Source organism: Oncorhynchus clarkii, chromosome 2 (assembly GCF_045791955.1).
Source record: "Oncorhynchus clarkii lewisi isolate Uvic-CL-2024 chromosome 2, UVic_Ocla_1.0, whole genome shotgun sequence".
Classification (NCBI taxonomy): Eukaryota; Metazoa; Chordata; class Actinopteri; order Salmoniformes; family Salmonidae; genus Oncorhynchus; species Oncorhynchus clarkii.
In genome coordinates this window covers 71,262,694-71,289,448 of record NC_092148.1, presented here as the reverse complement: position 1 = coordinate 71,289,448, position 26,755 = coordinate 71,262,694, and the positions used below count along the sequence as shown (strand labels likewise).

The window sequence follows — 26,755 nt, the reverse complement described above, 5'->3', positions numbered from 1 at the left end:
ATGTGTAACTCGTTGTTTTTGTCACACTGCTTTGCTTTATCTTGGCCAGGTCACAGATGTAAATGAGAACTTGTTTACAACTAGCCCACCTGGGTTAAATAAAGTGAACTAAAAAATAAATAAATACAATTAAAATAATTCTCTCTCTCCCTCCCCTCCCGGAGGACCTGAGCCCTAGGATCATGCCTCAGGACTACCTGGCCTGATGACTTTTAGCTGTCCCCAGTTCACTTGGTCGTGCTGCTGCTCCAGTTTCAACTGTTCTGCCTGCGGCTATGGAACACTGACCTGTTCACCAGACGTGCTACCGAGTCCCGGAAGTGCTGTTTTCGACTTTCTCTCTCTACTGCACCTGCTGTCTCGGTCTCTTGAATGCTCGGATATGAAAAGCCAACTGACACTTACTCCTAAGGTACTGACCGGTTGCAGCCTCTACAACCACTGTGATTATTATTTGACCCTGCTGGTCATCTATGAACATCTTGAAGAACAATCTGGCCTTAATGGCCATGTACTCTTATAATTTCCACCTGGCACAGCCAGAAGAGGACTGGCCACCCCTCAGAGCCTGGTTCCTCTCTAGGTTTCTTCCTAGGTTCCTGCCTTCCTAGGGAGTGTTCCCTAGCCACCATGCTTCTACATATGCATTGCTTGCTGTTTGGGGTTTTAGGCTGGGTTTCTGTATAGCACTTTGTGGCATCTGCTGATGTAAAAAAAAAGGCTTTATAAATACATTTGATTGATTGATAGGAAACCCATACATAGTGGGTCTGCTGCTTTGTCCCCTATCATAGAGACTGAGCATATACAATTGAAGTCGGAAGTTTACATACAGTTAGGTTGGAGACGTTAAAACTTGTTTTTCAACCACTCCATACATTTCTTGTTAACAAACTATAGTTTTGGCAAGTCGTCTAGGACATCTTTGTGCATGACACAAGTACTTTTTCCAACAATTGTTTACAGAAGGATTATTTCACTGTATCACAATTCCAGTGGGTCAGAAGTTTACATACACTAAGTTGACTGTGTCTTTAAACAGCTTGGAAATGCACAGAAAATTGTGTCATGGCTTTAGAAGCTTCTGTTAGGCTAATTGACATCATTTGAGTCAATTGGAGGTGTACTTGTGGATGTATTTCAAGGCCTACCTTCAAACTCAGTGCCTCTTTGCTTGACATCATGGGAAAATGAAAAGAAATCAGCCAAGACCTCAGAATTTTTTGGGGGGATCTCCACAAGTCTGGTTCATCCATTTTCAAATGCCTGACGGTACCACGTTAATCTGTACAAACAATAGTATGCAAGTATAAACACCATGGGACCACACAGCCGTCATATCACTCAGGAGACACTTTCTGTCTCCTAGAGATGAACGTACTTTGGTGCGAAAAGTGCAAATCAATCACAAAACAACAGCAAAGGACCTTGTGAAGATGCTGGAGGAAACAGGTACAAAAGTATCTATATCCACAGTAAAACAAGTCCTATATCGACATAACCTGAAAGGACGCTCAGCAAGGAAGAAACCACTGCTCCAAAACCGCCATAAAAAAGCCAGACTACGGTTTGCAACTGCACAGGGGGACAAAGATCGTACTTTTTGGAGAAATGTCCTCTGATCTGATGAAACAAAAATAGAACTGTTAGGCCATAATGACCATCGTTATGTTTGGAGGGAAAAGGAGGATGCTTGCAAGCCAAAGAACACCATCCCAACCGAGAAGCACGTGGGTGGCAGCATCATGTTGTGAGGGTGCTTTGCTGCAGGAAGGACTGGTGCACTTCACAAAATAGATGGCATCATGACCCCAAGCATACTTCCAAAGTTGTGGCAAAATGGCTTAAGGACAACAAAGTCAAGGTATTGGAGTAGCCATCACAAAGCACTGACTTCAATCCTATAGAAAAGTTGTGGGCAGAACTGAAAAAGCGTGTGCGAGCAAGGAGGCCTACAAACCTGACTCACTTATACCAGCTCTGTCAGGAGAAATGGATCAAAATTCACCCAACTTATTGTGGGAAGCTTGTGGAAGGCTACCTGAAACGTTTGACCCAAGTTAAACAATTTAAAGGCAATGCTACCAAATACTAATTGAGTGTAGGTAAACTTATGAACCATGAAATAAATAAAAGCTGAAATAAATAATTCTCTCTACTATTATTCTGACATTTCACATTCTTAAAATAAAGTGGTGATACTAACTGACCTAAGACAGGGCATTTTTACTAGGATTAAAAGTCAGCAATTGTGAAAAACTGAGTTTAAATATATTTGGCTAAGGTGCATGTAAACTTCCGACTTCAACTGTACGGGCCTACCTGACTTTTTACTGTGAAGTACTGCTAGCAGTAGTATTTGTAGTACTTGGAATGCAGAAAGTGCTTTGTTTTACCTAGTCAAAGAGAAGTAAAAAACTACAACACATAACTATAATAGACATACAGAGACAGAGCACTATAGTGGAACTTTCCACTTACCTCACTGACATTATCATACTGTTGTTCATTTTCAGCTGCACCAGCTTGGGCAAGTAGGCACCTGCAAGATGATAAGATAGAGAGACGTTCCTCACACGTCACAGAGGGCCGATGACTTGATTTGATTGGGTCTTAAACAGACGGCTGGCTCCCTCCCAGCCATGCCTCAACAGGCCTACAAACTCCATTCATTAGCAGAGAGATTGAGAGTGAGATGGACTCTGCTGCTAGTGCACAAGCCAGACGCACGTGATTCACCCCTGTGCAGACAAACTTCAGTCATGCCTGCACATGTTGTCCTTAGGAAAACCTCAGATGCACATAGGTGAGCATGATGGTGCGGTTCTTTCTGGCCTTATCTTTTAAACTAGTGAGAAGAGAGGGGGAGGGAGTTGTGCCCAGTGAGAGAGCTTTGGTACAGTACAAACCTGAGGGTGAATTTGGCATGTTCTGTTTTGTGTGTCACACATTTACAGTGTTTTTTGTCTGGTCTTTATCTATGTCTGACGAGAAACCATGTCTGTATAGATTGTGACGGTCGTCATGTATCTATGCTATAAGTCATTACATGAACTCATCAAGTGTGAGTCGATCAACCCTGTACATTTCCACATTTGCAGTAGGTATGGCATAACGCCCACTTCGTGTTTGATTAAAAATGAGGATTCACATACAGTACTATTGATATACACTTCATATACAGTACATAGTCCCCTATAAATTCAAATACTGCATGCAAAAATATGTATATATCTATTTGTAATATAATACAATTACAGTATGGGCCTACACATGTAGTGGACTGAAAGGGTAGTGTATGCTGCTTGACCAGTGATCGTCTCTCACCAAAGTTGCCCAGAGTGCTCTCCTGAGTGTCCACACACATTTCCAGGGAAGTGACCTGAACTAGGTCTTCTGTTCCCGACAAGGCTTTCTGTGGGGTCAGAGAGAAATATGTCATGGTCTTTATCAAATTGATTCTCTTAGCCGACATTATGTAACAGCACACTGGTTGAATTAATGTTGTTTCAACGTAATTTGTCATCCTATTGTGATGTGGAATCTACGTGGAAAGCATTTGGATTTGCAAAAAATTATCAACCAGTACTGTTTATCTAATTTCAACCCGTGTTGCAAACATTGAAATTAGTGTAAAACTTAACTTAAATACAATGACTTAACCTGACTAACAGGTTGTTACATCAATCTAATTTCAACATAGTCACCAGAACAGAACTATGTATACATTAAAAGTGCATAGAAAATTCCATGTAGAAAAGTAAACAATATTTTTCATCCTATATACAATATACTTTATATTGGGTGGTTTAATTTGTAGAATTTCATATGATTATTTTTATGTTTACCTTGTTTCAATGTTGATAGTAAAATGATATGTTTGAATCAACATTATTGTTTCAACATCATGCCATCAACCTAAATAAAGAGGTGTATTGAAACAAAATTTGAAGCCACAGTCAAACGATTCCTGACTGAACAGTGACTTGTGCTGGTTTATGAGGGATAATGAACTTCAATGAGAACTAGTCTTCCATCCAGATGCCTACCTCTAAGTATAACCTGGTCTCAGTGCCTTTTTGTATTATTCTGTACGTAAATCTGAGACACTCCTTTTAGCATGATATGCTACTTTTCGTATGGTATGTATTAAATTGTGGATGTCCATTATGCATTTTCATGATGCAGTATTATACGAATTCTAGCTAGCTGGCTAACGTTAGCTACGCTAGGGGTTAGGTTAGGGTTAAGTTTAGGAGTTACAGTGCATTCGGAAAGTATTTAGACCCCTTGACTTTTTGCACATTTTGTTACGTTGCAGACCTTATTCTAAAATGTATTAAATAGTTTTTTCACTCATCAGTCTACACACAATACCCCACAATGACAAAGCAAAAACAGGTTTTTAGAATTTTTGGTAAATGTATATAAACAAAACTGAAATATTACATTTACATAAGTATTCAGACACTTTACAAATGCTTACTTACAAGCCCTTAACCAACAATGAAGTGAAGAAAAACATACTTAAAATAAAAAATTATTAAAGAGCAGCAGGTAAATAACAATAGCGAGGCTATATACAGGGGGTATCGGTACAGTCATTGTGCAGGGGCACCGGTTAGTCGAGGTAATATGTACACGTAGGTAGAGTTATTAAAATGACTATGCAAGAAAAAGTATGGCAACAAAAAGTATGTGAACCCTTTGGAAATACCTGGATTTCTGCATAAATTGGTCATAACATTTTTGCTGATCTTCATCTAGGTCACATCAACAGACAAGCAGTCTGCTTATACTAATAACACACAAACAATATGTTTAATTGTCTTTATTGAACACACTGTGTAAACATTCACAGTGCAGGGTGGAAAAAAATATGTGAACCCTTGGATTTAATAACTGGTTGACCATCCTTTGGCAGCAATAACCTCAACCAAACGTTTTCTGTAGCTGTGGATCAGACCTGCACAGCGGTCAGGAGGAATTTTGGACTATTCCTCTTCAAAAAACTGTTTCAGATCAGCAATATATCAGCAATATTCTTGGGATGTCTGTTGTGAACTGCTCCCTTGAGGTCATGCCATAGCATCTCAAGTCGGGTTGAGGTCAGGACTCAGACTCCAGAAGGCGTATTTTCTTCTGTTGAATCCATTCTCTTGTTGATTTACTTATGTGTTTTGGGTTGTTGTCCTGTTGCATCACCCAACTTCTGTTGAGCTTCAATTGGCGGACAGAGAGCCTAACATTCTCCTGCAAAATGTCTTGATAAACTTGGGAATTTATTTTTCCGTCAATGAGAGCAAGCTGTCCAGGCCATGAGGCAGCAAAGCAGCTGCAAACCATGATGCTCCCTCCACCATACTTTACAGTTGGGATGAGGTTTTGATGTTGGTGTGCTGTGCCTTTTTTTCCCTACACATAGTGTTGTGTGTTCCTTCCAAACAACTCAACTGTAGTTTCATCTGTCCACAGAATATATTTTGCCAGTAGCGCTGTTGAACATCCAGGTGCACTTTTTCAAACTTCAGACGTGCAGCAATGTGTATTTTGGACAGCAGTGTCTTCTTCCGTGGTGTCCTCCCATGAACACCATTCTTGTTAAGTGTTTTACGTATCGTAGACTCATCAACAGAGATGCTAGCATGTTCCAGATATTTCTGTAAGTCTTTAGCTGACACTCTAGGATTTTTCTTAACCTCATTGAGCATTCTGCGCTGTGCTCTAGCAGTCATCTTTGCAGGACGGCCACTCCTAGGGAGAGTAGCAACAGTACTGTACTTTCTCTATTTATAGACAATTTGTCCTACCGTGGACGATGAACATTTAAGAAATACTGGTGGATGTGTTCTTACCAACCCTTACCACCTGGGGCATGCCCGTCAGGAAGTCCAGAATCCAGTTGCAGAGGGAGGTGTTTAGTCACAGGGTCCTTAGCTTAGCGATGAGCTTTGAGGGCACTCTGATGTTGAACGCTGCACTGTAGTCAATGAATAACGTTTTCACATAGGTGTTCCTTTTGTCCAGGTGTGAAAGGGCAGTGTGGAGTGCAAGAGATTGCATCATCTGTGGATCTGTTTGAGTGGTATGCTAATTCCTCCAGTATGGGGTGAGTAATCGCTGTCCTGATATCTAGAAGCTCTTTTCTGTCATAAGACACGGTGGCAGAAACATTATGTACAAAATAACGTGAAAAAACATACAAAATAGCACAATTGGTTACGGGATCGTAAAACGGCAGCAATCTCCTTCGGCGCCATTGCTTGATCTGGCGGCTTCTTGGGTTTGACGCTACAAATTTAGCACACCTGTATTTGGGGAGTTTCTCCCATTCTTCTCTGCACATCCTGTCCAGCTCTGTCAGGTTGGATGGGGAGTGTCGCTGCACAGCTATTTTCAGGTCTCTCCAGAGATGTTCAAGTCCGGACTCTGGCTGGGCCACTCAAGGACATTCAGAGACTTGTCCGGAAGCAACTCCTGCATTGTCTTGGCTGTGTGCTTAGGGTCGTTGTCTTGTTGGAAGGTGAACCTTCGCCCCAGTCTGAGGTCCTGAGTGCTCTGGGGCAGGTTTTCATCAAAGATTCTGTACTTTGCTCTGTTCATCTTTCCCTCAATACTGCCCAGTCCCTGCCGCTGACAAACATCCACCACCATGCTTCACCGCAGGAATGGTGCCAGGTTTCCTCCAGACGTGACGCTTGGCATTTAGGCCAGAGTTATTTCTTGGTTTCATCAGACCAGAGAATCTTGTTTCTCATGGTCTGAGAATCCTTTAGGTGCTTTTTGATAAACTCCAAGCAGGCTGTCATGTGCCTTTTACTGAGGAGTGGTTTCTGTCTCGCCACTGATTGGTGGAGTGCTGAAGAGACGGTTTTCATTCTGGAAGTTTCTCCCATCTCCACAGAGGAACTCTGGAGCTCTGACAGAGTGACCATCAGGTCCTTGGTCACCTCCCTGACCAAGGCCCTTCTCCTCTTGTTCAGTTTGGCCGGGCAGCCAGCTCTAGGAACAGTCTTGGTGGGGGAAGAATTTAGCTAAAAGGGTTACGGTTAGGGGAAGTGTTAGCTAACATGGTCAGTAGTTGCAAAATAGCTTTAAAAAAGTAGCAAGTAGTTGGAAAGTTGATAATTAGCTAAAGTTGATAAGATTCGAACTCACAACCTTTGGAAACAAGCTGGGCTATCATGTCAACACATTTAGACATTGATCAGCTTTCATACTCATTTTTGTAGACCAGCTAAATAACATTAAATATTTGAAAGTAACTAACTTTCCTTAACAAGCGGTCTGTGAATGTAAATTCAGAGTGAAGTTGGGTTTATGTAGGCAACATTGACATCCGTTTCACCCAAATGACACCATTTCAAAGAGTAGCTAGGTATACTATCATTCATTCATGGTTGATTGTATATTTAGAAGTAATTATAATTAGACTTAAATAGGATGCCAAATTAATAATATTAATAATAAACTTTCACCTTTGGATATTGTCTTTTATATGAAGGATGGTTAGTTGACTTCAAATGTAATCTACAAGTTAATAATTAAGAATAGGACTAAATCAAACTTATTTCAAGCACATTATTATTGCTATTCTTTAACTTCGATTTTTGGTTGAGAAGGAGACATGAATCCATCTTATCAATCAACTGGATATTGAATTGTGAACGCAACCAAACATCAACGTTTCATGCTTGGATAATATATTTATATATACACTACCGTTCAAAAGTTTGGGGTCACTTAGAAATGTCCTCGTTTTTGAAAGAAAAACACTTTCTGTCCATTAAAATTACATAAAATTGATTAGAAATACAGTGTAGACATTGTTAATGTTGTAAATGACTATTGAAGCTGGAAGCGGCTGATTTTGAATTGAATATCTACATAGGCGTACAGAGTTCCATTATCAGCAACCATCACTCCTGTGTTCCAATGTCATGTTGTGTTAGCTAATCCAAGTTTATCATTTTAAAAGGATAATTGATCATTAGAAAACCCTTTTCCAATTATGTTAGCACAGCTTTAAACTGTTGTTCTGATTAAAGAAGCAATAAAATTGGCCTTCTTTAGATTAGTTGAGTATCTGGAGCATCAGCATTTGTGGGTTTGATTACATGAAACAAAGAACTTTCTTCTGAAACTCGTCAGTCTATTCTTGTTCTGAGAAATGAAGGCTTTTCCATGCGAGAAATTGCCAAGTAACTAAAGATCTCGTACAACGTTGTGTACTACTCCCTTCACGGAACAGCGCAAACTGGCCCTGACCAGAATAGAAAGAGTGGGAGGCCCCGGTGCACAACTGAGCAAGAGGACAAGTAAATTAGAGTATCTAGTTTGAGAAGCAGACGCCTCACAAGTCCTCAACTGGCAGCTTCATTAAAAAGTACCCACAAAACACCAGTCTCAATGCCAACAGTGAAGAGGCGACTCCGGGATGCTGGCCTTCTTGGCCGAGTTGCAAAGAAAAAAGCTCAGACCCACTGTCAATAAAAATAATAGATTAAAATGGGCAAAAGAACACAGACACTGGACAGAGGAACTCTGCCTAGAAGGCCAGCATCCCGGAGTCGCCTCTTCACTGTTGGCATTGAGACTGCGTGTACTACTTAATGAAGTTGCTTTTCTTTCAAAACAAGGACATTTCTAAGTGACCCCAAACTATTTCTGATAATTATGCTGAAATTATGTTAATGTAACAAATCTGTAAGTCAGTTTAAGTCATTGTATATAAGTTGAAGTTTTACCCTAATTTAAATGTTTATAACGCTCGTTGAAATTAGATGTAAACAGTACTTGCTGACTTTTTGCAAATCCAAAAGTGTTTTCCACATAGATTCCACGTCACAATAGGTTGACATACAAGGTTGAAACAACATTGATTCGACCAGTGTGTGCCCAGTGGGAGTGTTGTGCAGTAATTACTCTTGCTTTTGGAGAAAAAGAAACCAGTGAAAGCTTACCTTCCACAGGCGTCGACAACATTCTAAATTCTACTCATGACTGTGTCTATTGTCTGTCTGTCACTGGAGGAGGTAGCCAGGTTCTAGGTTAACACCACAGATGATTATGGATGGGAGTGTTTGCACACCATGCCTTTTGGCTCAGCGTAATCAGAACGGTGCACAGACACCAGAGATAACTCAAAACCTCCCCAATAGCTTTAATGGCCACATCTCAGCAGGCACACCTATGTCTCCTCCCTCCCAGAGACCAATCTCACTGACAAGGCTAACAGCATTCCCACCAGGCAACAGCACCACAGCTTCATTTATAGTATAAACTAGCCCATCAAATAATTTCAAAAGTGACGCTGAAAGAGAGGGAGAAGAGTGTTTGTTTGCGCAGTGTTTGTTTTGATAAAATGCTAACCAACAAACTCCATTTAAAAGTAACACTGCAAGGAAAGATTCTCCAGTGTGCCATTCATCAACCTCTGATGCAAGTGAGACTTTTATGAATGTCCCCCCATATGTCCACTCAGCAATCAAGATAATGGAGCATGTTAATAGCTGTCAGAACAGTGTCACGTCGGAGTCATAGCTCATTCGCTTAGTCACGTGTCTGTTCCTTCAAGCATCTTTTAAATGCATAGCAATATAGGAATGTACAGGCGTGGACAAAAGATTTGAGAATGACACAAATATTAATATTCACAAAGTCTGCTGCCTCAGTTTGTATGATGGCAATTTGCATATACTCCAGAATGTTATGAAGAGTGATCAGATGAAATGCAATCAATTGCATAGTCCCTCTTAGCCATGCAAATGAACTGAATCCCCAAAAAACATTTCCACTGCATTTCAGCCCTGCCACAAAAGGACCAGCTGACATCATGTCCGTGATTCTCTCGTTAACACAGGTGTGAGTGTTGACGAGGACAAGGCTGGAGATCACTCTGTCATGCTGATTGAGTTCGAATAACAGACTGGAAGCGTCAAAAGGAGGGTGGTGCTTGGAATCATGTTCTTCCTCTGTCAACCATGGTTACCTGCAAGGAAACACGTGCTGTCATCATTGCTTTTCACAAAAAGGGCTTCACAGGCAAGGATATTGCTGCCAGTAAAATTGCACCTAAATCAACCATTTATCGGATCATCAAGAACTTCAAGGAGAGCGGTTCAATTGTTGTGAAGAAGGTTTCAGGGCGCCCAAGAAAGTCCAGCAAGCGCCAGGACCGTCTCCTAAAGTTGATTCAGCTGCGGGTTCGGGGCACCACCAGCACAGAGCTTGCTCGGGAATGGCAGCAGGCAGGTGTGAGTGCATCTGCACACACAGTGAGGCGAAGACTTTTGTAGGATGGCCTGGTGTCAAGAAGGGGAGCAAAGAAGCCACTTCTCTCCAGGAAATACATCAGGGACGGACTGATATTCTGCAAAGGGTACAGGGATTGGACTGCTGAGGACTGGGGTAAAGTTATTTTCTCTGATGAATCCCCTTTCCAATTGTTTTGGGCATCTGGAAAAAAGCTTGTCCGGAGAAGACAAGGTGAGCGTTACCATCAGTCCTGTGTCATGCCAACAGTAAAGCATCCTGAGACCATTCATGTGTGGGGTTGCTTCTCAGCCAAGGGAGTGGGATCACTCACAATTTTGCCTACGAACACAGCCATGAATAAAGAATGGTACCAATACATCCTCAGAGAGCAACTTCTCCCAACCATCCAGGAAGAGTTTGGTGACGAACAATGCCTTTTCCAGCATGATGGAGCACTTTGCCATAAGGAAAAAGGGATAATTAAGTGGCTTGGGGAACAAAACATTAAGATTTTGGGTCCATGGCCAGGAAACTCCCCAGACCTTAATCCCATTGAGAACTTGTGGTCAATCCTCAAGAGGCAGGTGGACAAAGAAAAACCCACAAATTCTGACAAACTCCAAGCATTGATTATGCAAGAATAGGCTGCCCTCAGTCAGGATGTGGCCCAGAAGTTAATTGACAACATGTCAGGGTGGATTGCAGAGGTCTTGAAAAAGAAGGGTGAACACTGCAAATATTGACTCTTTGCATCAACTTCATGTAATTGTCAATAAAAGCCTTTGACACTTATGAAATGCTTGTAATTATACTTCTGTATTCCATAGTAACATCTGACAAAAAATATCTAAAGACACTGAGGCAGCAGACTTTGTGAAAATGTAGATTTGTGTCATTCTCAAAACTTTTGCCCACGAATGTATATAGCTTTCTGTCTTCATACAGGTAAGGAACCCACAAATATGACTCAGCAATGTCGGCAATGCAGCCCATTTCGCAACCAATAGGTTTTCTGCCGAATACAATTGGGCGATTCCATGCCAGCGTAGGCTAAAAATATATTCTTGGTATCTCAGATTGTTCTGGTAGGATGTTTGACATGCTTTTTACATTTGTATCAAATGTTTTTTAATAATTTATTTTTTATGATAGTGGAAATTTTAGACCTACAGCACCTTCCGAAAGTATTCACACTAAAGGTTGACCGATTAATCGGAATAGCCGATTAATTAGGGCCAATTTCAAGTTTTCATAACAATCGGTAATCGGCATTTTTGGACACCAATTATGGCCGATTACATTGCACTCCACGAGGATATTGCGTGGCAGGCTGATGACCTGTTATGCGAGTGCAGCAAGGAGCTAGCTAGCATTAAACTTATCTTATAAAAACAATCAATCTTAACATAATCACTAGTTAAACTAGTAATATCATCAACCATGTGTAGTTATCTAGATTGTCCTGCGTTGCATATAATCATTGCGGTGCCTGTTAATTTATCATCAAATCACAGTCTACTTCGCCAAATGGGTGATGATTTAACAAGCGCATTCGTGAAAAAAAGCACTGTCGTTGCACCAATGTACCTAACCATAAACATCAACGCCTCTCTTAAAATCAATACACAAGTATATATTTTTAAACCTGCATATTTAGTTAATATTGCATGCTAACATTAATGTATTTTAACTAGGGAAAATGTGTCACTTCTCTTGCGTTCTGTGCAAGAGGAGTCAGGTTATATGCAGCAGTTTGGGCTGCCTGGCTCGTTGAACTGTGTGAAGACCATTTCTTCCTAACAAAGACCGTAATTAATTTACCAGAATTGTACATAATTATGACATAACATTGAAGGTTGTGCAATGTAACAGCAATATTTAGACTTAGGGATGCCACCCGTTAGATAAAATACGGAACGGTTCTGTATTTCACTGAAAGAATAAACGTTTTGTTTGTTGTTCGAAATAATAGTTTCCGGATTTGACCGTATTAATGACCTAAGGCTCGTATTTCTGTGTGTTATTATATTAAAATGAAGTCTATGATTTGATATTTTATAGAGCAGTCTGAGCGATGGTAGGCAGCAGGCTCGTAAACATTCATTCAAACAGCACTTTCCTGCATTTGCCAGCAGCTCTTCAAGCATTGCGCTGTTTATGACTTCAAGCCTATCAACTCCCGAGATTAGGCTGGCAATACTATAGTGCCTATAAGAACATCCAATAGTCAAAGGTATATGAAATACAAATGGTATAGAGAGAAATAGTCTTATAATTCATATAATAACTACAACCTAAAACTTCTTACCTGGGAATATTTTAGACTCATGTTAAAAGGAACCACCAGCTTTCATATGTTCTCATTTTCTGAGCAAGGAACTTAAACGTTAGCTTTTTAGCATGGCAAATATTGCACTTTTACACTTTGTTTTTGCATTATTTAAACCAAATTGAACATGTTTCATTATTTATTTGAGACTAAATTGATGTTATTGATGTATTATATTAAGTTAAAATAAAGTGTTCATTCAGTATTGTTGTTACTAAAATATATATATATATATATATATATAAAAAATAAAATCGGTATCGGCTTTTTTTGGTCCTCCAATAATCGGTATCAGCGTTGGAAAATCATAATCGGTCGACCTCTAATTCACACCCTTTAACTTTTTCCACATTTTGTTGTGTTACAGACTGAATTTAAAATAAATTACATTTAGATCTGTTGTCACTGGCCTATACACACACACACACACACACACACACACACACACACAATATAAAAGTGTAATTATGGTTTTTGAAATGTTTACAAATTAAAAGCTGAAATGTGTTGAGTCAATAAGTATTCAACCCCTTTGTTATGGAAAGCCTAAATAAGTTGAGGAGTAAACATTTACTAAACAAGTCACATAAGTTGCATGGACTCTGTGTACAATAATAGTGTTTAACCTGATTTTTGAATGACTACCTCATCTCTGTACCCACACAATTATCTGTAAGGTCCCACAGTCGAGCAGTGAATTTCAAACAGATTCAACCACAAAGACCAGGGAGGTTTTGTAATGCCTCGCGAAGGGCACCTATTGGTAGATGGGTAACAAAACAAAAAAAAGAAAAAACATTGAATATCCATTTGAACAAGGTAAAGTTATTAATACACTTTGGATGGTGTATCAATACACCCAGTCACTACAAAGATACAGGCGTCCTTCCTAACTCAGTTGCCAGAAAGGAAGGAAACCACTCAGAGATTTCACCATGAGGCCAATGAGGACTTTAAAACAGTTACAGAGTTTAATGGCTGTGATAGGAGAACACTGAGGATGGATCAACAACATTGTATTTACTCCACAACACTAACCTAATTTACAGAGTGAAAAGAAGGAAGCCTATAAAAAAAAAAAAATCCAAAACATGCATACTGTTTGCAACAAGGCACTAAAGTAATTCTGCAAAAAATGTGGCAGATTGTTAACTCTTTGTCCTGAATACAAAGTGTTATGTTTGGGGCAAATCGAATACAACACAGTTCGAAGTACCACTCTCCATATTTTCAAGCACAGTGGTGGCTGCATCATGTTATGGGTATGCTTGTAATCGTTAAGCACTGGGCAGTTTTTCAGGATAAAAAATAAAATGGCATGACAAAATCCTAGAGAAAAACCTGGTTCAGTCTGCTTAACGCTAGACACTGAGATTAATTCACATTTCAGCAGGACAATAACCTAAAACACAAGGCCAAATCTACACTGGAGTTGCTTACCAAGAAGACAGTGAATGGCCGAGTTACAGTTTTAAAAACGTATGGCAAGATCTGAAAATGGCTGTCTATTAATAATCAACAACCAATTTGACAGAGCTTGAAAGATTCTGAAAAGTATAATGGGCAAATGTTGCACAATCCAGGTGTGGAAAGGTCTTAGAGAATGAAAAATGTATGCACTCATTACTGTAAGCTTCTCTGGATAAGAGTGTCTGCTAAATGACTAAAATGTTACCCAGAAAGACTCACAGCTGTAATCGTCGCCAAAGGTGCTTCTACAAAGTATTGACTCAGGGGTGTGAATACTTCTGTAAATCAGTATTTCTGTATTTAATTTGTTAATAAATTTGCTAAAATTTCTAAAAAAGGTGTTCACTTTGTCATTATGGGGTATTACAGTATGTGTATATGGGTGTGGGGGGAAAAACGATTTAATCAATTTTGAATTTAGGCTGTAATACAGCAAAATGTGGAATAAGTCAAGAGGTATGAATACTTTCTGAAGGTACTGTACTTTATACATGACTCCTATAAGACCTTATGGTCCGTGAACTGTTTATGATACAGACAACATATTGGTGTCATTATACTCCTTATAGTGTGCTCTAGCATATGGAGTATGTATAGATTCTGAAATCGAAATATTCACATTAATTTATTCAACTTTAAAAATCAAAATAACCTTTTTGATTTGGTTCATTTTAAAACATATTGTTTGGAATAATAGGCCTATACACTACGATAACATAAAATGTCCAGAGTGGGCTCTCTGCTAATTCTGAAGTTATGATAAATGTTATGAGCACCACCAACACAGTGAATGGGAACATTTATTCAAAGGGAACTACCTCTGCTGGTGATTTGCTGCATATGCAAACCTAAAGGAAGGCTGTAATTGGGTTAATGATCTATAGTGTCAATTTCTATGTATAAAATGGGTAATTTCCTTAAAAGTACCAGAGAGCTAACTCTGGAAATTGTACGTGTTTGAAAAGTATATTGTTCAAAACAATCCGTCAAAAAAATTACCAATTCAAAAAGGGTACTTTTGAGATATTCATATTCATTCATATTATAATTTTGTATATGGAATAAATGATGTGTGAAAAATGTATTTCAGAATCTAGACATGCTAGATATTTGAGTGCACACTAATAGGAGTATAATGACACCAAGATGTTGTCTGTATCATGCAGGGTTCCCAGATCATAGGTTCTTACACGAAGCATGCATAGGTCTTAAAAGGGCCTAAAATGGCCACTTTCATCATGATTGTCTCATAAATGGTTTGTGATACAAATGGAAAAAGCATGTCAAACATATTCTTCCTCCCAATGAAGTTTATGTTAGAATCTGAGATAGCAAAAATATTTTAGGGCTACGCTGGCATGGAATTGCCCAATTATAGAATTGTGTTGATGCACTAAATTCAGTCAAGCATGCTTCCACATCTATAATTAGCCTATAAAAAGGGCCACACCCCTCCCTTTACCAATAGGAGCCCCACCAGCTTTTCTGGAGAGAGGTAGAGCTCCACCTGCATGTCAGAGTCCTCATAAGCAGCAGGGGTTGGGTTCATCTGACCAGACCCACTCAGCTCAGTCACCAGTACCCTCGCTGAGTCCTGGGAACAAATCATCACTCACAGACACCTGGAAGTGGTCAAATAATGGTAAATAATAATAGGTTAGTGAAAAAAGTAACATTCTGTGCAGGGGCAGACTGGCCCATCTGGCATTTACATGGGCCAGTCCAGTTTTGGCCCAGTGGGTCTGTCTAACCTGGGTTTTTTTTAACAAAGGGATCGCTAATAAATGGGGCCTGGAGGAAAAAAATAAATACAAAAAATAAAAATAAAAATAGGCCAGTGTGGGGGGCCTCAAGGGGGAAAAAAATAGAAATGCCAGGGCCGATTTCTGGTCCCAGTCTGCCCCTGATTCTCTGTGTCAGAAGGTTGGTAGCCTACGTGGAAATTCAGGGCGATGATGTAGCTCCTGTTTTTGCAATGGAAACCATGGAATAATATAGCTAGCTTTATAAACTCAAAGCATAGAATATTTGGCTTATGGCTAGCTGTCATTATCAACTTCTGATTATCTAACGTATGTTGTATCAATTCCTAAAGAAGACATTCTGAGGCACTGTCAGAAGAAGTAACTAATCTGGATATTTGGTTAGTTAGCCTAGCTAGCTAGTTAGCTAGCTGACATCCCACACATAAAGCTAGGATATGAAAACAAGCGGTCTAACATCTCAATTGCATACAAGTTTGTTGACGTTTTGATTGGCTGCAGATAACAAATGACTGTAAAAGGCTAAATGTAATCACAAATAACTCTTCATTATGATGATCAAATATCCAATGTCGTATTTTTTCTTACCTTATGAAGTGAACATTCTTCAGAGCATTTACAAAGACACGCACAAGTTTGCTTGACAACGCACCCAACTTCCTGGATACGATGATAAAGTTGGCTTTGCCCCTTGGGATATGTAGTCAATATGTTATCGTATTGATCGATTACAACACAACGATGATACATGACCATACATGTTCAAAGTTTATTCAAAGTTTATTGGTCGCAGTTTAGCATATGTTTAGCACATGTTATAGTTGGTGCAGCTAAATGCTTATGTTAGTATCTCCATTAAACTGTCAAAAAAGTAGGCCTACACACATATTCCAAATTAAATTTGTATGTCATCTATGCATATATACACAGGATGAATTTACACAACATATAGGCCTATTAAGAATTATATGTAGGCTACAGCAGCAGGTATAGGCTATTGCAGTGAGCAATGTCAAGAGTCCAGTATATAAATAAATATGTGGTGTGTATAAACAGTGCAATGTACAGTAGTACAAATATTAGAATGAGATGTGTCGAGAATTAGTAGGCCTATATAAACACAGTTCAAAACCCCATGGCAAATGGATAGAATTGCAAGAATTAGCTTCCAAACCAGAGTCTGGAATATAAAAATGTACTGTATGTATATGAATGGTGTGTATAGACAGTATGGACAGTAGGCCTATGTGAAATAGGTGTGTAAAGCAGTAGTTATATAGGATGAGCCATGACTAGAATACAGTATATACAGTGCCTTCTGAAAGTATTCATACTTCCACATTTTGTTGTTCCAGTCTGAATTTAAAATGGATTAAAGACACAAATTCACACAATACACCATAATCATGATAACAACACCCACCAGTAGCACACGTTCCAGCAGGTATATCTCACTGATCATCCCCAAAGTCAACACCTCGTTTGGCCGCCTTTCCTTCCAGTTCTCTGCTGCCAGTGACTGGAACGAATTGCAAAAATTGCTGAAGTTGGAGACTTATTTCCCTCACCAACTTTAAACTTCAACTATTTTCTACTGTGTCATTGACTTGTTTGTGTTATTGGCTTGTTTATTGTTTACTCCATGTGTAACTCTGTGTTGTTGTCTGTGTCACACTGCTTTGCTTTATCTTGGCCAGGTCACAGTTGCAAATGAGAACTTGTTCTCAACTAGCCTACCTCGTAAAATAAAGGTGAAATAAAAAAAATAAAATGACAAAGTGAAAACAAGTTTAGATATGTTTATGCAAATGTATTAAAAATATAATAACAAGGCTATATACACACACAAGGGATACTGGTACCAAGTCAATGTACAGGGGTACAGGGTAGTTGAGGTAATATGTAACTCAATTGTAGGTAGGGGTAAAGTACTATGCATAGATAATAAACAGAGGGTAGCAGCAGCGTATGTGAAGATTGTGAAGGAATGTTAATGTGCGTGTGTGTGTGTGTGTGTGTTGGGAGTATCAGTGTAATATGTGTGAGTGTGTGGTTAGAGTCCAATGAGTGTCCATCAAGCCTGTGCAAGAGAATCAGTGTAAACAAATAAGAAAAAATACAAATAAAAAAAAAGGGGTAATTGTTAATTGTCCAGGTAGCCATTTGATGAACTGCCCAGCAGTCTTGGGGTAGCCCTGATATATGGCCCTGGTATAGACGTTCCTGATGGCAGAGCGCTCAGCCACAGTGATGTAAAGGACCGTACGCACTATCCTCTGTAGCGCCTTGCGGTCGAATGCTGAACAGTTGCCATACCAAGTGTTGATGCAACGCGTCAGGATGCTCGCAATGGTGTTAACCACTCAGCTATGGGGAGCGTGATCGCACAGTCGCCTGGAACATCTGGAGCTCTCATGCATGGTTCAGTGTTTCCTGCCTCGAAGCAAACATAGAAGGCACTTAGCTCAGGAACATTCAATATAGACTTGTTAAGCAACTCCAGTGTACAGTGGGGCAAAAAAGTATTTAGTCAGCCACCAATTGTGCAAGTTATCCCACTTAAAGATGAGAAAGGCCTGTAATTTTCATCATAGGTACACTTCAACTATGAGAGACAAAATTAGAAAAAAAATCCAGAAAAATCACATTGTAGGATTTTTAATGAATTTATTTGCAAATCATGGTGAAAAATAAGTATTTGGTCACCTACAAACAAGCAAGGTTTCTGGCTCTCACAGACCTGTAACTTCTTCTTTAAGAGGCTCCTCGGTCCTCCGCTCGTTACCTGTATTAATGGCACCTGTCTGAACTTGTTATCAGTATAAAAGACACCTGTCCACAACCTCAAACAGTCACACTCCAAACTCCACTATGGCCAAGACCAAAGAGCTGTCAAAGGACACCAGAAACAAAATTGTAGACCTGCACCAGGCTGGGAAGACTGAATCTGCAATAGGTAAGCAGCTTGGTTTGAAGAAATCAACTGTGGGAGCAATTATTAGGAAATGGAAGACATACAAGACCACTGATAATCTCCCTCGATCTGGGGCTCCACGCAGAACTCAACCCGTGGGGTCAAAATTATCACAAGAACGGTGAGCAAAAATCCCAGAACCACACGGGGGGACCTAGTGAATGACCTGCAGAGAGCTGGGACCAAAGTAACAAAGCCTACCATCAGTAACACACTACGCCGCCAGGGACGCAAATCCTGCAGTGCCAGACGTGTCCCCCTGCTTAAGCCAGTACATGTCCAGGCCCGTCTGAAGTTTGCTAGAGAGCATTTGGATGATCCAGAAGAAGATTGTGAGAATGGTCAGATGAAACCAAAATATAACTTTTTGGTAAAAACTCAACTCGTCGTGTTTGGAGGACAAAGAATGCTGAGTTGCAGCCAAATAACCCAATACCTACTGTGAAGCATGGGGCTGGAAACATCATGCTTTGGGGCTGTTTTTCTGCAAAGGGACCAGGACGACTGATCCGTGTAAAGGAAAGAATGAATGGGGCCATGTATCGTGAGATTTTGAGTGAAAACCTCCTTCCATCAGCAAGGGCATTGAAGATGAAAAGTGGCTGGGTCTTTCAGCATGACAATGATCCCAAACACACCGTCCGGGCAACGAAGGAGTGGCTTCGTAAGAAGCATTTCAAGGTCCTGGAGTGGCCTAGCCAGTCTCCAGATCTCAAACCCATAGAACATCTTTGGAGGGAGTTGAAAGTCCGTGTTGCCCAACAACAGCCCCAAAACATCACTGCTCTAGAGGAGATCTGCATGGAGGAATGGGCCAAAATACCAGCAACAGTGTATGAAAACCTTGTGAAGACTTACAGAAAACGTTTGACCTCTGTCATTGCCAACAAAGGGTATATAACAAAGTATTGAGATAAACTTTTGTTATTGACCAAATACTTATTTTCCACCATAATTTGCAAATAAATTCATTAAAAATCCTACAATGTGATTTTCTGGATTTATTTTTCTCATTTTGTCTGTCATAGTTAAAGTGTACCTATGATGAAAATTACAGGTCTCTCTCATCTTTTTAAGTGGGAGAACTTGCACAATTGGTGGCTGACTAAATACTTTTTTGCCCCACTGTATATTTGGACTTGTTTGTATTTATTTTTTGCTGAAAAGTGAACTTGTCTCCCAGTGTCCGTTGGAAAGCAGAATTAACCAAGATTTTCCTCTAGGATTTTGCTTATGCTTAGCTCTATTCTCGTAAAAAGAATTGGGTGTACATTTTTGCTGTAATTTTTACACCCTTTTCTCACCAATTACTATCTTGTCTCATCGCTGCAACTCAACAACGGGCTTGGGAACGGCGAGTCATGCATCCTCCGAAACATGACCCGCCAAACTGTGCTTCTTATTAACACTCACTCGCTTAACCCAGAAGCCAGCTGCACCAATGTGTCAGAGGAAACACCATTCAACTGACGACCGAGGTCAGCCTGCAGGCGCCTGGCCCTACACAAGGAGTCGCTAGAGCGCGATGAGCCAAGTAAAGCCCCCCTGGCCAAACCCCCCCCTAACCCGGATGACGCTGGGACAATTTTGCACCTCCCTATGGGACTTCCGTATTCCGCTTCCAGATGGTAGTGGGGTGAACATGCTGAGGCTTGGGTGGCTGAGGTCCTTGATGATCTACTTCTTGGCCTTCCTGTGACACCAGGTACTGTAGATGTCCTGGAGGCCAGCTGCAACCATGTTTCAGATATTTTCGTATTGTTCTGTACATAAATCCAAGACACTCCATTTAATATGATATGTTACGATTCGTTGGTATGCATTAATTAGTGGATGTCCATCATCCATTTCATTAGACATGTTAAGAATTCACAAAAATATGTTACAAATTCCAATTAGTTGTTGCTAACTTTGGCTAGGTGGCTAATGCTAGCTAGCTGGCTAAAGTTAGCTAGGCTAGGAATTTGGGTTAGGAGTTACATTAAAGGGTTAGGGTTAGGAATAGCTAACATGCTAAGTAGTTGAAAAGTAAATAAAAAGTAGCAAGTAATTGCAAAGTTGCTAAAATGCTAAAGTTGTCCGTGATGAAATTCAAACACTCAACCTTCTTGTTACACACCCACCCTCCTTTTGTTTTTTTCCTTCAGTAACCTTCTGTCTTATGTAACCGTACCAAACATAATATACACTACACAACCAAAAGTATTTGGAGACCTGCTAGTCAAACACCTCATTCCAAAATCATGGGCATTAATATGGTGTTGGTCCCCCCTTTGCTGCTATAATAGCCTCCACTTTTCTTGGAATGCTTTCCACTAGAACATTGCGGCGGGGACTTGCTTCCATTCAGCCACAAGAGCATTAGTGAGGTCAGGCACTGATGTTGGGCGATTAGGCCTCGCTCGCAGCAGTCAGCGTTCCAATTAATCTCAAAGGTGTTTGATGGGGTTGATGTCAGGGCTCTGTGCAGGACAGTCAAGTTCTTCCACACCGATCTCAACAAACTATTTCTGGACGGACCTTGCTTTGTCTTAAAACAGGAAAGGGCCTTCCTCTAACTGTTGCCACAAAGTTGGAAGCACAGAATCGTCTAGAATGGCATTGCATGCTGTAGCGTTAAGATTTCCCTTCACTGGAACTAAGGGACCTAGTCCAAACCATGAAAAACAGTTCCAGACCATTATTCCTCCTCCACCAAACTTAACAGTTGGACTATGCCTTTCGGGCAGGTAGTGTTCTCCTGGCATCTGCTAAACCCAGATTCGTCCGTCGGGCTGAATGAAGCATGAGAACACGTTTCCACTGCTCCAGAGTCCAATGGCGGCGAGATATACACTCAATCAAATGTATTTATAAAGCCCTTTTCACATAAGCTGTACAAAAACATTTTGGATGCACAAAGTGCTGTACAAAAACCCAGCCTAAAACCCTAAACAGCAAGCAATGCAGACGTAGAAGCACGGTGGCTAACAAAAACTCCCTAGAAAGGACAGAACATAGGAACAAACCTAAGAAGGAACCAGGCTCTGAGGGGTGTCCTCTTCTGGCTGTGCCGGGTGGCAATAACAGAACATGGTCAAGATGTTCAAACGTTCATAGATGACCTGCTGGGTCAGATAATAATAATCAGCGGTTGTAGAGGGTGCAACAGGTCAGCACCTCACGAGTAAATGTCAGTTGGCGTTTCATAGCCGATCATTCAGAGTCAGAGACAGCAGGTGCGGTAGAGAGAGGGTCCAAAACAGCAGGTCCGGGACAAGGTAGCACATCCAGTGAACAGGTCAGGGTTCCATAGCCTTAGGCAGAACAGTTGAAACTGGAGCAGCAGCATGACCAGGTGGACTTGGGACAGCAAGGAGTCATCAGGCCAGGTAGTCCTGAGGCATGGTCCAAGGGCTCCGTGAGAAGAGAAATAGAGTATACTTAAAATTCACATTTTTGGACAGAACGTTTCTGAGTTTTGCAATGTTACGAAGATGGAAAAAAGCTGTCCTTGAATTATTCTTGATATGTTCGTCAAAAGAGAGATCAGGGTCCAGAGTAACGCCGAGATCCTTCACAGTTTTATTTGAGACGACTGTACAACCATCAAGATTAATTGTCAGATCCAACAGAAGATCTCATTGTTTCTTGGGACCTAGAACTAGCATCTCTGTTTTGTCAGAGTTTAAAAAGTAAAACAGTTGACGCTATCCACTTCTTTATGTCTGAAACACAGGCTTTCAGGGAGGGAAATTTTGGGGCTTCACCATGTTTCATCGAAATGTACAGCTGTGTATCGTCCGCATAGCAGTGAAAGTTAACATTATGTTTCCAAATGATATCACAAAGAGGTAGAATATACAGTGAAAATAATAGTGGTCCTAAACTGGGACCTTGAGGAACACCGAAATGTACAGTTGATTTGTCAGAAGACAAACCATCCACAGAGACAAACTGATATATTCCCGACAGCTAAGATCTAAACCAAGCTAGAACTTGTCCGTGTCGACCAATTTGGTTTTCCAATCTCTCCAAAAGAATATGGTGATCGAGTATCAAAAGCAGCACTAAGGTCTACACCACTACAGCCAACGCTTGGCAGTTCTTGTACTGACGTTGCTTCACGAGGCAGTTTTGAACTCAGTAGTGAGTGTTGCAACCGAGGACAGACGATTTTTACTCGCTACACGCTTCAGCACTCAGAGGTCCCTTTCTATGAGCTTGTGTGGCCTACCACTTCACAGTTGAGCCTTTGTAGCTCCTAGATATTTCCACTACACAATAACAGCACTTACAGTTGACCGGGAAGCAGGGCAGAAATTTGACAAATGGACTTATTGGAAAGGTGGCATCTTATGACAGTGCCACATTGACATTGAAAGTCACTGAGCTCTTCAGTAAGGCCATTCTACTGCCAATGTTTGTCTATGGAGATTGCATGGCTGTGTGGTCGATTTTATACACCTGTCAGCAACGGTTTGGGCTGAAATAGCCAAATCCACTCATTTGATGGGGTGTCCACATACACTATATATACAAAAGTATCATACTAATTTGAGTGTCCCGGATTTACGTTTACTATGTTATATCTAGTCTTTGAGACTAGGCTGGGAGGGTAGGTGTGCCCGATGATGCGTTGGGCTGACCGCACCACCACGATGGTGCAGCTGTTGAAGTTTGTGCGGGTCTAAAAGAGGATTTACACTTACCGGAGGCTTTCCGAAATGTGATCCGGAGGCTCCGTAAAGTGAGTTCGCAATTGCAGAGCCTCCGGAGGCTTGCCGAGGGCAAATCAAGCTCTGTACCGCATCGCTGTGTGCATCCAAAATGTTTTAACAATGTGGAGGGCTCCGTATAGCTCCGGATTGACATGATTGGTTAATGGTAGATGAGGGTGGAAGGTCCTGTTTAAATACAAATTTACTTCCTTGACAACTTCCTTCACAACAGCTCTACTCTGTTCTCGAAGAAGTTTGAACTTCTGTGGAGGCCGCATCACAGTAAATGCTGTACTGCCACTGCAGATGTCAGATTGATCATGCAGAGACTTTAAGCCAATTTATGTCTGCTCCATTTTCAATCCGGAGACTGTACAGATGGTTAGACACAATTGCATAGCCTCTAGAGGTTTGTGGAATCCAAATTGAACTCCGTACCGCATCACCAAGCACCTCCTAAATTTTGTTACAATGTGGAGGGCTCGCTCCGCATTGACATGATTGGTTGGTGGTGGCGGGAGGTCCTGTATAAACACAAACTCACGTTCTTGACAACTTCCTTCATAGCAGCTCTGCTCCGCAAAGTGCAAAAAGTATGAATGTCCTGACTTCTGCAGAGGCCATACACAGTAAACTCTGTACAGCCACTGCAGAGCCTTTTAAAGGCGTTGCATAGTCAATCCGATGTCTGCATTGGCCATGCAGCCTTTTTGGACATTCATACTTACTGCACTTCGCTGAGCAGCTCAGAGCTGTTGTGAAGGAATTTGTCAAGGAAATGAGTTTGTGTTTATACAGGACCTTCCACTCTCACCTACCATCAACCAATCATGTCAATGCGGAGTTATGGCGCCCTCTTCATTGTTACAAAATTTGAGAGGCACATGGTGATGTGGTATGGAGCTCAATTTGGCCTCTGGAGGCTCCGCAATTGCGTTACGCCATCCATATGGTGCCTCTGACCACATTTTCAGATCAAACATAAATTGGCTCTTAGCATAGCCTCGGGGAGTAGGGGAGCTGAGGGTGCTGCAACACCCCCTGAAAAATCTGAATAATTATCATTTAAAAATCTTTGTATTTCTTTCACAAAAGTTGTGCACTGGGCCTTTAATTGTCCTGCATTAGTTGACTGACATACGATATAGCAGAGCCAACGCAAGTAAAACCTTTCAACCCCCCCAGTCTGCCAAAAAAAATCGCGGCGCCCTCACCCCCCAACTACTTAATGTAGCGATGGCTCTTACGGACCAAGCCGAATTTCTTCAGCCTTCTGAGGTTGAAGAGGCGTTATTTCTCCTTCACAACGATCTCGGTGTGGGGGGACCTTTTCATGTCCTCGGTGATGTGCACGCCGAAGAGGACCATGAAGCGTTTGACCCTCTCTACTGCGGCCCCATCGATGTGGATGGGGCGTGCTCTCTCTGTTGTCTCTTGTAGTCCACGATCAGCTCCTTTGTTTTATTGAGGGAGAGGTTTAATTTTGGTCTACACATTAGGCCTATATTAAAATTAAAACAAATCTACATTTCTAATTTAACTCCCAGGTTGACTTTATCTAGGATTAGGCAAAATTTAGAGAATAAAAATGCATAAATCACGTGAAGATACTCCGGCATTTGTAATTGTACTGCGATATGCCCACACTGCCGCTTTATATTTTGCAGTGTTACAGATAGGCCTACCGACCAATGTAATAACGATGGTCAAAACAGGCAACTAAACAGCGGTGTATTCATTACGGAACCCGTTTAAGAACGGAAACAAACAGCAAAACGAGAGTTTCTATTTAACAATTTCAGGTAAATTCCTCATCGTTTGGTTCTGATTGTTTCCGTTTAAGAAACGTTTTGTTACAGAATCGGCGGAATGAATACACCCCTGTGCTCACCGGGGCGGTTCATACAGGGCTGGGCGTGGGCTCCAACAGACTTGACTTCATCCTCTCCGTCTTCGAAGCACATTGTGCGTTATGACTTAACCTCGCGTACAACATTGAACGAATGCTGTAAAAATTGGGCTAAAAAGTATGAGTTCTGGAATAATAACATATTTATGTTGTCGAACACTGTTGTGAGACATTCGTTGAGAAAACGGGCCTACCATTTGTATTTATATTCTTGGAACACTCAGAAGCTACTGAGTTGAAACATTGCTTCCAGTAGACCAAGTCACGCTCCTGATTATTGGGTAGAGCTCTGCTTGTTGTAAGTATTGCGTGCACGTTTTTCATCTATTACACAAATATAAGCTATTTGAACTGTCGCTCAATGTTATTTTTTGTGCGTGGTCCAGTGAACCCATACAGGGGACCAAAAGTAGTGTTTACAGCTCGAGCTCGTTCACACGGCCACTGCTGCGGCGCACCTTTTTATTTTTTTTAGGACATTCACACGTACATCAGGCTGAATCTCGTTGGCAAGCACAACATTGGGAGGTGTAGCCTGACGTTTTGGCAGACAAACTGCTATTCGCGTGATCATTGACCCAAACCATAGGCATATTGGTAGGCCTATTGAATCAGTTTGTGTATATTATTTTCTCATATAGGAATTTAGTTCGTAGGCTAAATCCCCTGGTCAGCCCATAAACTTCACGGACGGACGGGGTCATCTGCTGCTGATATATAGGCTAAGCTAAACCAAGGAAGGCATACTAGAAAATGAACCCCCTGATATTTTCATTGGCTTTGTCAAGAAATTCAAGTATTAAACTGTTGCCATTTTGTATGGCCAGGCTATTCGATGAGCGCTGCAATAGTGGCTGTAGCTTGAAGACCACACAGACAAGGGTGACGCCCCGTCTTGTAGGCTACACCGAATTGTAGCACTGCGGAAGTTGCATTTAATTTTTAGGCAGTTGATTAAGAACCCGATTCTACACTGATATGATTGGTCAAGGACCAGGAATATATTATTTTTGTAGTCTAGAGACAGCCGACTAGTGTAGGCTCACCAGACCACAACGTCGCATGCCTTACATTCGAAGCTGGTGCTTGGAATAACATGCGATTTTGTTGTTGAGTAGCCTGAAGTAAAAAAATAAATAAAAGCATGGGAGGCCTGGTATTTCCGGTAGAATATCTCACATAAGGCTAAATACAAAGCTAATTCAACAGCATTGCTATTTTAGCTACCGATGCCTACCAAGGTGTAGCGACTCATTGCTCCTCAGTGGGCTATGACATCATACATGCGGTGTTGACCAAGAGACAAATCTATGACCCATGATGTAGCCTAAAAGCATAATATATTCTCAGTCT

General features: G+C 41.0%; 2 protein-coding genes across 5 annotated transcripts in view; one reads left to right on the top strand and one right to left on the bottom strand.

Annotated features, from left to right (window-relative positions):
- Window positions 1-16,477, bottom strand: part of LOC139373218 (leucine-rich repeat-containing protein 56-like) — a 43,859-nt gene extending 27,382 nt beyond the window's left edge. For both annotated transcript variants that reach the window (XM_071113445.1, XM_071113455.1), the window contains exons 1-4: window positions 16,408-16,477; window positions 15,519-15,678; window positions 3,328-3,415; window positions 2,482-2,542 (exon numbers count right to left, since the gene is read on the bottom strand). In XM_071113445.1, coding sequence (XP_070969546.1) covers window positions 2,482-2,542; window positions 3,328-3,415; window positions 15,519-15,665 — 296 coding nt within the window. In that variant the 5' untranslated portion in view covers window positions 15,666-15,678; window positions 16,408-16,477. The remainder of the gene's footprint in view (window positions 1-2,481; window positions 2,543-3,327; window positions 3,416-15,518; window positions 15,679-16,407) is intronic.
- An 8,901-nt stretch (window positions 16,478-25,378) lies between these two features.
- Window positions 25,379-26,755, top strand: part of LOC139373205 (GTPase HRas) — a 28,204-nt gene continuing 26,827 nt past the window's right edge. Inside the window, exon 1 of one of the 3 annotated variants that reach the window (XM_071113414.1) lies at window positions 25,379-25,700. The gene's annotated coding sequence lies outside the window, so the exon portion shown is untranslated. The remainder of the gene's footprint in view (window positions 25,701-26,755) is intronic. The other 2 variants (XM_071113424.1, XM_071113432.1) reach the window with 2 other exon arrangements.